The sequence below is a fragment of the Momordica charantia genome, assembly GCF_013281855.1.
Source record: "Momordica charantia cultivar OHB3-1 chromosome 6 unlocalized genomic scaffold, Mcharantia_2.0 BLBB01000006.1, whole genome shotgun sequence".
Taxonomy (NCBI): domain Eukaryota; kingdom Viridiplantae; phylum Streptophyta; class Magnoliopsida; order Cucurbitales; family Cucurbitaceae; genus Momordica; species Momordica charantia.
The window spans coordinates 23,453,350-23,468,970 of record NW_028275164.1 but is presented as its reverse complement, the minus strand read 5'-3'; the positions used below and the strand labels follow the sequence as shown (position 1 = coordinate 23,468,970).

The 15,621-nt window shown below is 32.4% G+C and overlaps 1 protein-coding gene and 1 pseudogene across 1 annotated transcript; both read left to right on the top strand.

Annotated features, from left to right (window-relative positions):
- Positions 1 to 4,776: 4,776 nt before the first annotated feature.
- LOC111021978 (14 kDa proline-rich protein DC2.15) lies at positions 4,777 to 5,487 on the top strand. Its single transcript, XM_022299124.2, has one exon. It carries the CDS (start codon positions 4,866 to 4,868, stop codon positions 5,250 to 5,252), a length of 387 nt encoding a protein of 128 aa, XP_022154816.1. The 5' UTR covers positions 4,777 to 4,865; the 3' UTR covers positions 5,253 to 5,487.
- A 4,716-nt stretch (positions 5,488 to 10,203) lies between these two features.
- LOC111021979 (14 kDa proline-rich protein DC2.15 pseudogene) lies at positions 10,204 to 10,874 on the top strand (annotated as a pseudogene).
- Positions 10,875 to 15,621: the final 4,747 nt, after the last annotated feature.

Genomic DNA, 15,621 nt, shown 5'->3' with positions numbered 1-15,621 from the left:
TTTCGAAATTTGTATTAAAAAAATGAAAAAATATATTAACGAAAATTTAAAAAAAAAACTTTTATTTTAGGGATTTGAAATTCGTTTTAAAAAAAAAGAATCACCTATTTAAAATCAAATTGGTTTTAAAAGAAATCTTATTCACTTTTTCCAAAACTTAAATAAAAAATCTTTACTTACTTTTTAAAAATATTATTTAAAACGTAAAACAAGATCTTTAAAAAAAAATCATACTGGAAATAAGAAAACAAATCTTACTATTTTCAATAAAAATTTAAATTTTAAAAATCTTTTATTTTCTTTCCTTTAAAAAAAACTTTGTTCTTTTTAATAAAAAAAACTTTATTTAAAAGAAAAACTCTTTCCAAAACAACGTTTGTTTAAAGCTAAAAGTTCCTTTTTTTCTATTTCCGAACTCACCTTCTCCCCTAGACAGTTTTAAACAGAGGTTCCCGCAATGTTGTGGGTTGATGAGGTGTATATCCGAATGGGTTCGCCGAAATTAATTTGTGCCATTGCCAGAGTTGATCGTGGTCGAAGGTTGCCGGTGTAGGTGAAGAAGAAGAGAAGATAATGGTAAAAAAAAAAGTGAATGATTTGATTTTTTCTCCTCTCTATCTGGGTTTTCTCTGTTCCTCCTCTCTACTGCAGTCCTCTTTAAATACACCTAAAGATAACGGTAAAAAAGAAAAGAAAAGGCAAGAGAAGAGAGAAAAAGAGGGAGGAGAAGAAGGGAAGGGAAGGGAAGGGAGATGAGGCCACGTTAGAGAAAAAGAAGGGGAGTAAAAGGAGAGGAGACCACGTAGGTGCCTTTGACGAGGAAAAAAATCCAAGAGGAAAAACCGTTAAAAATCAAAAGTTTTGTTAAAATAAAATGCTTATTTAATTAAAACAAAATCTTTTTAAAAAAGAAATTTCATTTACGAATTTTACCAAAAAAAGTTCAAGAATTTATTTATTTATTTTATCTATTTTTTATTTTAATAATAAAACAAAATCTAAAGAGACCATTTTTTTTTTATTTTTTATTAATAAAATTAAACATTTTAATAAATCTTAACATTTTAATTTTAGTTAATTTAAACTTTATATTAAAACTAATAATAAAGTAAACCTATGTTATTCTTTAATTAAAATAAAACCCAATAAAATAAAATACAATAATATAAATTAAAATTAAAATTAAAAATAAGTCGGACCAAATATGGTGTCTACATTAATTATAATTGAGTTTTCACAGATGTGGAGTATGCATTATATCGAGTTCCAGTTCTTCCATTTGGAGTCTTTTCTTTGACCTTGGTTTTTTGTATTTTGTATAATGGTCACCACTGGAAAGTCATAAGTTTCAGAGAAGGTTAAGTGACCACGTCTTTTCTTGTTTTTATTTTTGCTTTCTTGACTTCGGGAATTTTCTCTTCTGCTTAGGTAGAAATTGGTATCATTACAAAATAACAATTTCTTATTAATTAGTATGACCAAAGTTCATTAATCTATATATTTTTTCATGCTTATATTTGATTGTACTTGATCTCATACCGGAGGTAAAAAATGCAATCAACATTTTGGTAAGTGCAGAATTTTCAATTATGAAGTTCTATTTGTGGAAAAGTTGGTAACTTTGTTTTTCTGTTTGGTTGCAGATGACTAGAAATAACAGTGGAGTTGTACACTCGTCATATGTTTGAAGTTTGTTTTTATATCACTCATCTCATCATATGTATGAAGTTGTACACATTTATGTTGGAATGAATAAAAAAGCTTTACGATGTTATTCGTTTACTAATTTTCAACTAACTGCAGTCTATTAAGAACATGGCTTTTTGTAACTTGCTTATCATTGCATTATATGACAGAGACCGGTAATAAAGATTTCAAGATTGACATTAGGAACGAGAAGTTGCCAAGTTTCTCCCGCCTACAATCTATGATCCCTCGGGCCCTGCAACCTCGAATTAGGGTTTGACTACGGAGGTTCTGGAATCATCTTCACGACTATAAGTAGCAGTGAGATCCAACCTTGAGGGGGTAGGTGACTAATCCTTAGCTAATTATTTTCTCAACTCTCCCTCGCTAACTTAAGCAAGGTAAGGTCACACCGGTTTAGATCGGTTTGATTTTGCAGGTATCGATTCCCTTTTCATTGAGTTTGGTGTGTGCGAGCCGGAGGGTCAAAATCCACACATCAACGACATTTAACTAAAATGAAATTGATTCCACTTTTGCATATAGCGGCGGATCACAGAATATTTGTGTTTAGAATTTTTTTTTATTAACTATTATATTCAAAATAACCTCAATTTTTTAAATTGTCGACTTGTTTAGACTATACAAAATTTAAATAAAACACTACATAGAAAAACAATTGAATTTCGAAAAATTTGATTAAAAAAAACTTTGCTAGCAATAATTAAACCAGAGACACCATAAATATATATAAATTTGACTATAATCTCTCAAAGTTCAAAACAGTAAGATACTGCGCCATTATCGATATATATTTTTTATTTTTTCCTTTTCTTAAATAGAAATTCTTATTTATATATATTTTTAAGGAATAAAAGCAATATATACATATTTTTCTTTTCTTAATAGACATATTTATATAAAGAAATAAAAACAAGCACAAAATACATTTTTGGTCTATGGAGTTTCATTTCATCCGGATTTGAGGTAGGTCTCTAATTGGTCCCTAAATTTTAAAAATGAACATTTTTGCTCCTTGAAGTTTGAGAAATACTTCTAAATAGTCCCTGATTTTTTTTAGTGTTAATTAACTAATATTAAAATGAGGCGGCAAATTGAAATTAAATTATTTATTGTAGTTGCTAATGTGGCAAATTATATTAATTAAATGATATATGTCCAGTATGAATGACGGACAGCGACAGAAAAGACGCGGTGGTCGTTGGAAAAGGGTAGGAGAAAGAGAGACGAAGAGATGAGGAGAGAAGAGAGAAAGTAGTATCACCTATATATATTATTTAATTAATATAATTTGCCACATGAGCAGCTACAATAAATAATTTAATTGCAATTCGCCACGTCATTTTAATATTAGTTAATTAACAGTGAAAAAATTCAGGAAGAACTATTTTTCAAATTTCAAGGACAAAAAATGTTTATTTTAAAACTTCAGAGATCAAGTTGACACCTTAAAGACCAAAAATATTCATTTTGAAACTTTAGCGACCAGGTAGACACCTACCTCAAACGTTAGACAAAAAATGTTCATTTTGAAACTTTAGGAAATAAATAGACATCTACCTCAAATCTCATGGACCAAAAATGTACTTGGCCCTAAAAACAATTATATTTCGAATTTTGTAAATATACATATATATAAGTGAGTAGAAATTTTTTAACAAAACAGAAGATCCGAATGGTTTTATTATTTTCCTTTTTTTACATCAATAGTTTGTTATATAATAGTATATCGTAGATCCACCCCGGGGTTGCATAGATAGGAGTTAGTATTTTTCTTCCTTCAAAAAAGAAAGAGAAAAAAAGGAATTAGTATTTTTCTTTTAGTAAAGGAAATGATTGGTCAACCACATCTAGAATCGGTGTATATAATTCGAGAATTATGGAATTTAATTTTGTGACGGAATCTGACAGACATTTTCTCAATGTGGTGTTTAATATTCCAAAAAGACTATGAATCTACCACCAGACGTGACTTGGACGACACAAACTTACTTCAAAAGCTCACTATAAATTACTTTACCAATTACTTTAAACACAATAAGGACAATCTTATATTTTGGAACATATCTTTTTTATGAAGAGTTTTAAAATATCTTTGAAATTTCTTTAAAAGCACCATCTTGATAAATTTAATTAGAATTGTTAATTGTACAAACTACCATATGACAAAATTAGTTAAAAGTTATTAAAATATTTTAAAATTTAGAAGCTAAATATATAACTATTCAAGTTTGGGGATTGTTATATAAAGTTTTAAACTCAACTCAACACTAATTAGATGTGTCACAAACAAGCTTACTATATTGGTATTTATTTTTGGATCTCATCCAATAAAGGCATCTAACAGACAAAAATTGTTACATCGATCGTTGCACTACCTAAACTCAAAGTTATAAGTTCGGAGAGGTAAACTTATATTAAGTTTGTAAGAGGAATGCAAACAAAGTTCTATATTAACTAGGAAAGAGCATGATCCATAATATATAAATAGGGACAATTATCTTCACTGATATGAGATATTTTTGACGTAAAACTAAAAGCAAAGCTGTGAGCCTTATTCAACCATTCTTGTTGAGTTCATGTACTAACTCAAGATTTAACACTTAACTATTAGAAACATGGGGATAAAGGAAACAATATCGTATAAAATTTTAACTTCAAACTCTAGATCTCTATCTATGGTACCATGTTAAATCATGGTTGAACCTAGCAAACTTGAGTGGTAACAATCCCATTTATCCTCATTTCACATCAACTATTTACGTTTTAGATCTATGAGTTTCCAATCATCAATATGAGATTTCATTCACACCGAAAATCAAGATGATTATGTCAACTTTCAGGTTTAGTTAAAGAAAAAACGGAAAATTGTGAGTTCCCATGCATGTCATAAAAATCCAAAATTTTGCCAGAACTTCCGAGCTTCTTCAAATTATATGCCAGCTAAAATCCTAAAAGCAAACAAATGAGTGATGGAGTTATTATTATTTTTTTACAAAATCATTTTATAAGTTTTGCTAATCCTTGGACGCCACGTTCTCCTTCAAACCCTATAAAATCCTACCCTTCTCCCAATTCTCCCACCACACTCTCAGCTGAGAATTAGCTTCTTCATTTCCTTTAAGTTTCAAGAGCTAATTCATTCCCCTCTTCAAACTATGGCTTCCAAAGCTATAGCCTCTCTCGCCTTCCTCCTCTCTCTCAATCTCCTCCTCTCGCTCATCGCTGCCTGCAACGACTGCTACGCTCCGTCCCACCCCCACCCCACGCCTTCACCCGAGCAAGGAAAGAAATGCCCCAAAAACACTCTTAAACTTGGCGTCTGTGCCAAATTGCTCGGCGGTCTTGTCGATGTTACCATTGGCCACCCACCGGTGACTCCGTGCTGCAGTCTGATCAATGGTCTCGCCGATCTTGAAGCTGCTGTTTGCCTTTGCACTGCCATTAAAGCCAATGTTTTGGGCAACAACCTCAACATCCCCCTCTCCCTCAGCTTGCTCCTCAATGTCTGCAACAAGAATCTTCCAAACGGCTTCCAGTGTTAATTTAGTACCTTTGATTGAATAATTCAATAATGTTTAATTAATGTCTGCTGTTTTTTGCTTTGTCTATTTTTGAATTGTAACACTTAATTCTAGCTTTGCTTGTTTGTTTGTGGGTTTCTTTTGGGTTCTTTTACTTTTCGGTTTAAGGGTCAACAATAAGTTTGCCTATTGCTGAATTTGATTAGTGATTGTAGTTTTACTGATTAGAAATGGACCTATATCATTTCCTATCTTATTTCCATAATTCTTCCAAAATTTCTTTTATAACTTCTCTCAAAAAGATTGTTAAATTGATTAATTGGTGTTGATGATGTAAAAGACAAAAATTAAACAGAAGTCTTGAGAAAAAAAAACAGTAAGTAGCAAGAAGCACAATGAACCACCCATAGCGACTATACGGGAGGTTGTTGTTGATGCCAATTTATGGGCAAGTGCCACATCAGTGTTACGTAGGTGCCACGGATACCTTCATCTCTAAGGTCTCTATTTTCTGTACATAATTAAAATCTAGTATCGACATGGTGATCTACCCAATGAACTTTGATGCTTACTGTTGAATTCAAGTTTTAGGAGTAGACAAGTATGGAGCAAATAGAGCAAAATGGCAGTAATCTCGAGGGTTGAGATTTTGCTTAACGGTGTGTGTCGAATTCTCAAAAGGAGATGTGTAAGGGGGACGACTTACCTCGATTAGGGTTGCTCTCTTTTCTTTATATATATGGAGTGAGGGGTTTTTTGTGTGAGGCAGACACAGAGAGGTGGTATGCTGCACTCGGGGTTCGTGGGTACCACCGACATCCTCTTTTCCCTTCTGTGATGCAGATGTGGTGCGTGACAACACTCTGGGTAATCTTACAAGGCGTATCATAGTTTGGGTATAGGGTGTCAGCACCCTAGCTGCAGCTAGCTATCCATTTGTACGCGAGATATCCAAATGTGCTAGGGATTAGGTCCGGTTCGCTCAATCTTTAATGGTTCTTCTTTCACCCAACCCACATGTTTTGATGAGCTAATGACGATTGACACGTGGAATCTCAATTTTCCCTCGATAACAGTTACAATTAAAACTCTCACAATTATAAGGGTTATTAAAACTAAACATTCAAAATTGTTGTAATTATACTTTTCGACTTATAAAATTGTTGCAATTAAATGTAATCATTAATAAAACAAGCAATAAAGTTACTTACAATGATTCGGTCTTAATGAAAAGTTAAGGTGAGTTTAGAGGACAAATAATTGAGTTTAGAGGACAAATAATTGTTCCAATTGAAATTGTTGGGATTGGTGGAGCCAAATCAACGTTGAAACAAGCTAGGGATGAGTCGGAATGTGTCGAGACGAAAAGGGATGAAAACAGGTGTAGTGGAGTGCTAGGCCAGAATGGCCGAGGAGGCTGCACCAAGGCTGAAGGAATGTGAATAAAACCCAACAAAGGCGTTGGGGGGCAGCATCGTAGCGGTGTCCCAATGGGGCACGTGCAAACTTTTTTTCGTCCGTAGTGTCATGGCGCTATATCGATGTTATAAGCAGTGCAGTTTCATATTTTAGGGTTTTTTCGAGCCGTGGGGTTTGATTCTTCAGCCGATTTTCAAAGGGTTTTATGGAAGATTTGAGGTGATGGCTCGAGGCGTTGACAACACACAAAGAGAGCAGATCAAGATCATTATTTGAGGTAATTGTATCTTGATTCTTTGCGAGTTTTTCATTCCCGTACCTAAGTATATTGTGTAGGATACCTCCACTCACATGTCTCCACATAAACGATCTGGATGGAGTCGTTTGTCATTATTACAAAGCGGGTCGTATCCACAGTGTTACCAGGATAAGGTACTCAACCTTATCCATATGTAATATAGATCATTTAGGTTTTTGCTGGAACATTATCCACTCGTATACCGAATATATACTGTATATTAATTGTATATCAAATATATACCTTGTATATTAAATATATATTGTATGTCAAATATATACGGTTAAGTTAGATGAAATAACATTGGATCTTAGTTTATTGGAATACGAGTAATGCAAAAAAATAACTCTGTATTGAAAAAAATAAATTGTTTATTAATTACAAATACACGAGCTAAGGGCACAAAATCCAACATCCTCTTTGGTTCGAGGTTTTTTTCATCCAGAGAAAGTAGTCATTTTGTATCTCCGTTCTTGGAAAAATCGATTAGTTCTGGGGGACGCCATGAGGGTTGTGAAGGAGGCATTTAACCAAGCTATGGAGTCTTGGTTCAACGACATAGAGAAAGATCTGTAAAGCCCAATTTCTTATAGGATGACATTGCTGTGGTTAGTTCTTCTGTTGGTCTGATGCTTTGGACTCTTTCTTCTTTATGATGCATCATCTTGGAAGTTGGCAGTAGTGTGGCATTCGGATGAAGCAGGGAGAGAATCTCTCTCTACTTTCTCTATTGTTTGTTTTTAGACTCAAAATATTATTACAACTAAACTCAAACCATATGATTTGTTAATCAAAAAATCCAATAAATCATTGTAGTTAAACTCTCAAATTTATGAAATTGTTGCAATTTAGAGTTATAACATAGGATTTTATAGTAATAGTATCATGATTTTAATTAGGAGATGTATATAATTCTCCCAATTAAAAATTTTAGAGTTAAATGGTAAGAATTATATAGTTTAACAGGGGTGTGAGCTGCAATTTTTCCTTTTTAAATTGGAACTTTGTCAGGAGATCGTTTTGTGGTCAAGAAAACAAGACCTTGAGATCTTGAAAAATTAATGGTTGCAATAGATATATGATGATTTAGCGTGACGTGACATAATGAAGTAGATCAAATTTATAATTTTTTGTTTAAAATTTATCCCGTTTGCTTGTGCTCCAATTTTTTGGCCAACCAAAATTTATTTTATCCAATTAATCTACTCTCTTCTAGCATATCATGTCAAACCACTCATTTATCATTCAATCAACTTGTCGGATGTGGTTAACAATAATATTGTTAGAATCAAAATTGAAAATTTATAAATCTAAATTAAACTTTATAGAATTGAAGACATAAACTAGGTAATTTATTATTATATATAAAAAAACTTTTTAGAATAGTCTTTTTAGTATAGTAGAGGCAGGGGATGGAAGATTGAACTTTTAAACTCTAGATAATGAATCATATATTTTAACGGTTGAATTATGAATGCTTATATTGGTAAAAACTAAGTAGTTGTTCGGTAGAAAAACAAATTTATGGAGGAGCAAAAACTTTCGTTCTACATTTTTATATGATCTTTTAATTTAAAACCTTTAACTTGTTAATATAATTTTTTATCATCTAAGACAGCATTATTCCTCTTTACTTTCTCGCTCTGCCCTTCTATGTAATTACATTTATTTGTTTGTTATAATTTTTGTAATTTAATATTAGAATCTTGTAATTTGGAATCTTAAGTGTTTTTTTTTTCTTTTTCTTTTTTTTTTTTTTGAAAAAATTGGAATCTTAAGTGTTCAATGTCGAAGTCAGGGTGGTTATTATTTCTATATGTTTCTCACAAATCATTGGTTCATTTCATGGAAATGTTTTGCCTTTCAATTAAAAATTCGTACATTTGGAAGTGGTACACATGTCTCCAATTAAAATGAAATAACATTATATTGTAAAAATCAAAATACAAAGAGCAATCTCTAATTTATTTATTTTATGATATACCATCTTTAACATATTCTTGATTTCTTTAAGCAACTTATCAAAGTTTTTTTTATAGATTATGTCACCCTATAATATCGAGTTGCGCATCTTTTCAACCCATTTATCTACTGTTACCAACTAAATTTAACTAACATTTACTTAAGAAATATAATCATTTAGTTTGTATTATTGTTAGTGGCAGGAGCTACGACATAAAATTACAGATTAAAAGTTAATAGATGTAATTTATTTTTTCTAAAAAATTATAGATTAAATAGATGCAACTATTAATTCTGAGGAGTTATTACATATAAAAAGTTTAAATAGAAAATAGTTGAAAAATTATGTTACCAACCATCATAATTACCGTATATCTTTGTTATTTATAGAAAGACATCCCACCAAAAATAATTAAACTAAAAATGTATAGGTTAGAGATAAATTTAATGATTTAAAATATTATTCTTTAACACTTGCACTTTTTTTCTACAAAGGTGAACACAAGATTTACCACATGAAGTCATGAACCATATATTGTTCTCTCTTCTATATTATGATTTTTTTTTTCTTGTAAAAGTTACCGAGGTTTCAAAAGAGTATGTGACAAATGTAAAAATTACAAGAAGGAGGGTATATGAAAGAACTCCTTTTGAAGGAAATGGTGAAGATATCATAGTTACAAAAGAGGTTTGATTTCAAAGACCATGTTGAGGTTAAGACCTTTATATCCTCTCAAAGGTGAAAGGCAGATTTAAAGGAATCATAAAAATTCGGTTGTTCCTTTCCAACCAAATAGACCACATAAGCGAGCCCATAACGTTACTCAATAATATGTTACAAAGATTACTTAATGAAGAAGAGAGGGAGGACGTGAGACCTTGTTTATACTCCTCGCAAACCCAACATAATTTCAACAGCTAAAAAGGTATATTTTCTTCTCATTATATTTCATATCAACCATTTATAAATTATAGATACTCTCGTAAATTGATTTCTTGCTCATCTCATTTTCAATCAATATGAAATTTTATTTCCACCGAAAATCTGGATCTCGTCAACCTTTCAAGTTAGTTAGAGGAAAATTTAAAAATGGAAATTGTGAGTCCCCATGTCACAAGGTTCCAAAACTTTGGCAGAACTTCCGAGCCAGCTAAAATCCTAAGAGCAGTCATATGGGTGAGATGATGGAGTTCTTTTATGAGTTTTGCTAATCCTTGGACGCCACGTTCTCCTTCAAACCCTATAAAAACCCTACCCTTCTCCCAATTCTCCCACCACACCCTCAGCTCAGAATTAGCTTCTTCATTTCCTTTTAAATTTCAAGAGCTAATTCGTTCCCCTCTTCAAACTATGGCTTCCAAAGCTACGGCCTCTCTCGCCTTTCTCCTCTCTCTCAATCTCCTCCTCTCGCTCGTCACTGCCTGCAACGACTGCTACGCTCCGTCCCACCCCCACCCCACGCCTTCACCCGAGCAAGGAAAGAAATGCCCCAAAAATACTCTTAAACTCGGCGTCTGTGCCAAATTGCTCGGTGGTCTTGTCAATGTTTCCATTGGCCACCCGCCGGTGACTCCGTGCTGCAGTCTGATCAATGGCCTCGCGGATCTTGAAGCTGCTGTTTGCCTTTGCACTGCCATTAAAGCCAATGTTTTGGGCAACAACCTCAACATACCCCTCTCCCTCAGCCTGCTCCTCAATGCCTGCAACAAGAATCTTCCAAACGGCTTCCAGTGCTAATTTAGTATCTTTGATGGAATAATTAAATAATGTTTAATTAATAATGTCTGTAGTTTTGTCTGTTCTGGAATTGTAACGCTCAATTCTAGCTTTTCTTGTTTGTTTGTGGGTTTCTTTTAGGTTCTTTACTTTTTCGGTTTAAGGTTCAACAATAAGTTTGCCTTATGGGTGAATTTGATTAGAGATTGTAGTCTTACTTATTAGAAATGAAAGGTCTTTCATTTCCTATCTTATTTCCATATGATTCTTCCGAAAAATTCTTCATAATTTCTTTCAAAAAGCTTGATAGTGGATTAATATTGGGTGTTCCATATATTTTATGAACGACGTTAAACAATAAAACTAAAATAAGTCCTCCAAAAATTAAACTAAATAGAATGAAGTTCAACTTTTTTAAAATATAAGAATTTTATCAAAGTGAAAGATAATTTATAATTAATCATCCATTTATTTTTAAAAAGGAAAAGGGCAAAAAACCACATCTTGAAATTCTATAAAAAAAAACCACATTTTAACTATTAATTATAGATTGTTATATAAACCCATGGACCTTGAATTTGAACAATTTTCTTGAAAATTAATAAAATGGTAAATTGCAAAAACGACCCTAAACTATAATAGTTGTTGCAAATACACCCGAAAAATTAAACCGTCCAACTTAAATAATGATTCAAATTAAACCTCTCTGTTAGTTAGGTTAACCTAAGTTCTCCTTTAAAAAACAAACTGATGTTTTAAAAAATAAAAAGAAAAATAAAATAAAGTTATTCATTTAAGTTAGAGAATCATGCGAGGAAGGGAGAAAACAAAGAGTTTTCAAGATTTCTAAACGAAGATAGACAAAATCGATTTTAAACAAGATAACTACTTGGATTCCAGTTTTGATCATAATATATATAATCGGCTTGGGAGTGTTCAATGGTAAGTAATACAGAATCGAGTATCATCTTCTTAAATTTTCTCCTTTTCATATGTTTGGCCGTAGAGTCTTGAATGCAGCTGAGTTTTGATCTTTTCCTTTTCAATTTTATTGTTAAGTCACTTGATATTATAGCAAACATGGAGAAGTTTTTTTGTGTATTCGCTTATGGAGGTTCATATGTGAAAATAGATGAAATCATTGTTTTTTTATAGAAGAAACCTCATATAACAATAATTAATGAATGCTTATTTATTATATGTTAGGTCTTCCATAACTGATGAAGTTCTTAAAAGAAGACTCAGGAAAACCAATAGAGGTAATTTTTTTTTAAAGTAAACTCAACTTTAGTGGGTTTTTTTTTATGATTTTGGTTACGTAGATGATTTTTTTAGCATGTTGGTCAGATGGGAGAATATCTTTTCACAATATATTTACATCATGGAGGTCGATTTATTTATAATGACAGAACATCATATACAGGAGGGTTGATACATAAAATTGTAGTTCTTATATGATGTCCATGTCCCTGAAATTGAAGAAACACTGAGAGAGGTAAATGCATTAGATTGGAATAAAATATACTTTTTAATTCTAGATATGGATTTTGATAGAGGATTAAGACTTTTATAGCCAGATAGGAATCTTTTCGACATGTTAAATTGCGTTGCTCATAAGAAAATACTACATATATATGTAGAGAACCCTAGCAATATTTTCGATGAAGGAGAAAGCTTTGTGGGTGTTGAAGTGATTGCAAAAACACCTATTGCCATAAAAGAGTCACATAATAGTTTAGAATTAGACGATATTTGTGGTAGTAGCGATAGAGGAATGCACTTAGGAGAGCTACTAAACCTTGATTATAATGGAGAGGATGATGATGAATTGTTTAATGAAAAGTTTGATAGTGTGGGGTTAAACTTAGGGGATGGTGGTATAGGTTTATATTTAGAGGATGACGAATTGTGTAATTCTGAATGTGGTTCCTTTAGACCTAAACTCACCCATTCAATTCTGATGATGATGTTGTCGAGGGATCACAAAAGTATGTTGAGTTCCATCCTTCTATGTTGAAGGATAACATAGAATTTATATTAGGGATGAAATTTGAAACATTAACTAAATTGAGAGATGCAATAAGAGAATATTATGTACGATTTGGACATGAATTGATTTACCAGAAAAATGAACCTGGAAATGTTATAGTGAGATGTCAAGATGGGTGCAATTGGAGGTTGTATGCCTCTAACAGACAAGATGAATGTATGAACTGAATTAAGTCATTATATAGTACACAGTCCTACGCTAGAAATACAACCAATAAGCATGCAACGGCCAGTTGGCTTGCTTGTCCAGGGTGTGTTACCCATGGCCGCATGTCCAAACCATCCTCACCACTCGCTTTCCTTTCATGTCTTTAAAGCTTTCTAGTGTAATTTTCTTGTATCGGGTTTTTGGGGTTGTAGGTGGAATTTGGCCGAGCGGCTTTGGAACTAGGTGTGTATTAGTAAGATATGTAAGCACGCCAAATTCCAAGCCAATTGGAGTTCACACGGGCCCTGTAGGCCACCGAGTGACTCCTCGCCACTTAGGACGTCTACACCTGCCACACCAAAAATGTCTTATAATGTACCTTAGGGGGACCAAGTAGTCATCAAACCTACCCCCGACCAAGTGTTGTATACTTTCTTGCAATCAAAGCTTTCTTGCATCCAATGTCTACAATGCTTGTTTTAAAGATGTTTTCAACTGTTTTTCTCTCTCACGTTTTCTAAAACCAATTTTCTCCTAAAACGTGAGCGGAGGCTAGACCCACGACCGAGATTGTCCGCAACTTACAATTTTTCCTGGCTGACTTGCTCGTTTGAGCTAGAGCAAGTGCCGCACAATCGCTCGAGCTGCTTTGAAAAGGTGCGATTGTGACATTGAGCACTACTTTTACAGATTTAGGGCTCAACTAGACATGGATTGGAAAGCAATTGTAGATCTTGTGAGGAAGGACTTTAATATTAACATCTCAAGGCATCAAGCATATAGAGCAAGAAAGATTGCAATGCGTAAGCTTGAAGGCACAATTGAGATGCAATATGCCAAGCTATGGGATTACTGTGAGGAATTGAGAAGATCTAATCAGAATAGTTCCTTGTTTACTAAGTGTGGATAGAACTCAAAATTTATATGCAACCTATATTTAGAAGTATGTATATTTGTCTCAAAACAAACCATAGATCTCCACATGCGTTGCTTCAAAACAAAACCATAGATCTCCTCATACATTCCTTTAAATTGACATAAGTTAAAAAAAATGATGCTCTCTTCATACATTCCTTTAAATTGATATAAGTTAAAAAAAAATATCCTGAAGTCTCAAGAAAAAATATAGTGCACACAACAATGACTATTTAACTTGTTTTCAAGATTAAACTACTTTACAATAATCTGCATTAAGTTCACTAAATAAGATACATCTTGCATTTGCACTAATCGGTGAAAAAAAAATTAAGAAGAAATTGAAAGACAAAGTGACCTAATTATTAAGAACTCAAAATTTAGCAACTGACGAATGGGTTGAGTACTCTATAGAGGTATTGGAAATAAAATAATAAAGCAAGACTAAAATTCAACTAAAAAATTTCAAGAACGTCTAAAGCATTGAATCTTGCATGAGAAGTTTCTCGATCCATCGATAGTAAAATTACAGTTCATTCCTTCGTAAGAGGAATTTATCATTAAAATTTTTTTTCAAAATACAGGTTTCACATTTTTCTCAAACAAAATTAATTCAACTTGAACAACAAGAATCGTACATAAACAATGTCAAGGCGCCAACCAACAGAAACTAATTTGGTGAGGTTTCTTCTATAGAAAAAAATAATAATAATAAGAATGGTTTCATCTACTTCCACGTATGAACCTCCATAAGCGAACTCACACAAAAATTTCAGCAACTTTTCATCTCCATTTTTTCTATAATATCAAGTGACTTAACAATAAAATTGAAAAGGAAAATATCAAAACTCAGCTGCGTTCAAAACTCTACAACCAAACTTATGAAAAGGAGAAAATGTAAGAAAATGATACTTGATTCTGTATTACTTACCATGAACACTCCCAAGCTGAACATATATATTACGATTGAAACTGGAATCCAAGTAGTGATCTTGTTTAAAAATTGATTTTGCCTTTGTTTTCATCTAAAAATCTTGAAAACTCTTCGTTTTCTCCCTCTCTCCAGGAAAGATTTTTGTTTGTTAGGCGTGATTCTCTAACTTAATGAACGACTTTATTTTAAAGGTTAACCTATCTAACACAGAGATTTAATTTGAACCATTATTTAAGTGGAAGGGTTTAATTTTTGCAATTAAAAGTTTGTGAGTGTATTTGCAACAATTATTATAGCGTTCAGGGGTGGTTTTTGCAATTTACCCTTAATAAAATCATTGCAATTTAAGACATGTTTTTTTAGTAAAATAAAGGTAGGATTGGGGTTCGGACCTCCCTGGAAGGAAATAAGATGCCTTAACTGTGAGTTGTGCTCATGTTGGCTATTTAAGACACATTGTTATAAATATTTTAGTGATACTTTGAAAAAATGTACAACATTTAGGTGTTCGTGGATTGGATTTTGACCTAATCGTTTGGTTTCTTAGACTCATACAACCAAATAAACCTTTGTAACTTATGAAGGTAACCCAGACTAACCCATAAAAATTAGGTTGAATTGAGTTTGGATTGGTTCTATATCATATTTCAATCAAAATTAACTCATAGCTTATATAGTTTTGTCGTTGAGGTAGGTAGCTTTTAAATATGTGTTTAAAAAATTGGACTAACCAAAAATAATTCTCAACAGTTAATCCAATCTCATATGATTTGGATTTGGTTTCAACTCAAAATCAATTTTGGATTAGAAATGGAAATGAACTTGAATCTTTAAGTCTAAGTTCAAATTTAAAAATTTATGATTATATATTACACATAGATTGGGTTGGGTTGAAGTTGGTTCAACTAAATGGATCATCCAAAAACTAAATCAAACCAATCTAAGTTT

What these genes read in the sequence shown, in the direction of transcription:
- LOC111021978 (XM_022299124.2), top strand. Translation starts at nt 4,866, where the DNA reads ATGGCTTCCAAAGCTATAGCCTCTCTCGCCTTCCTCCTCTCTCTCAAT.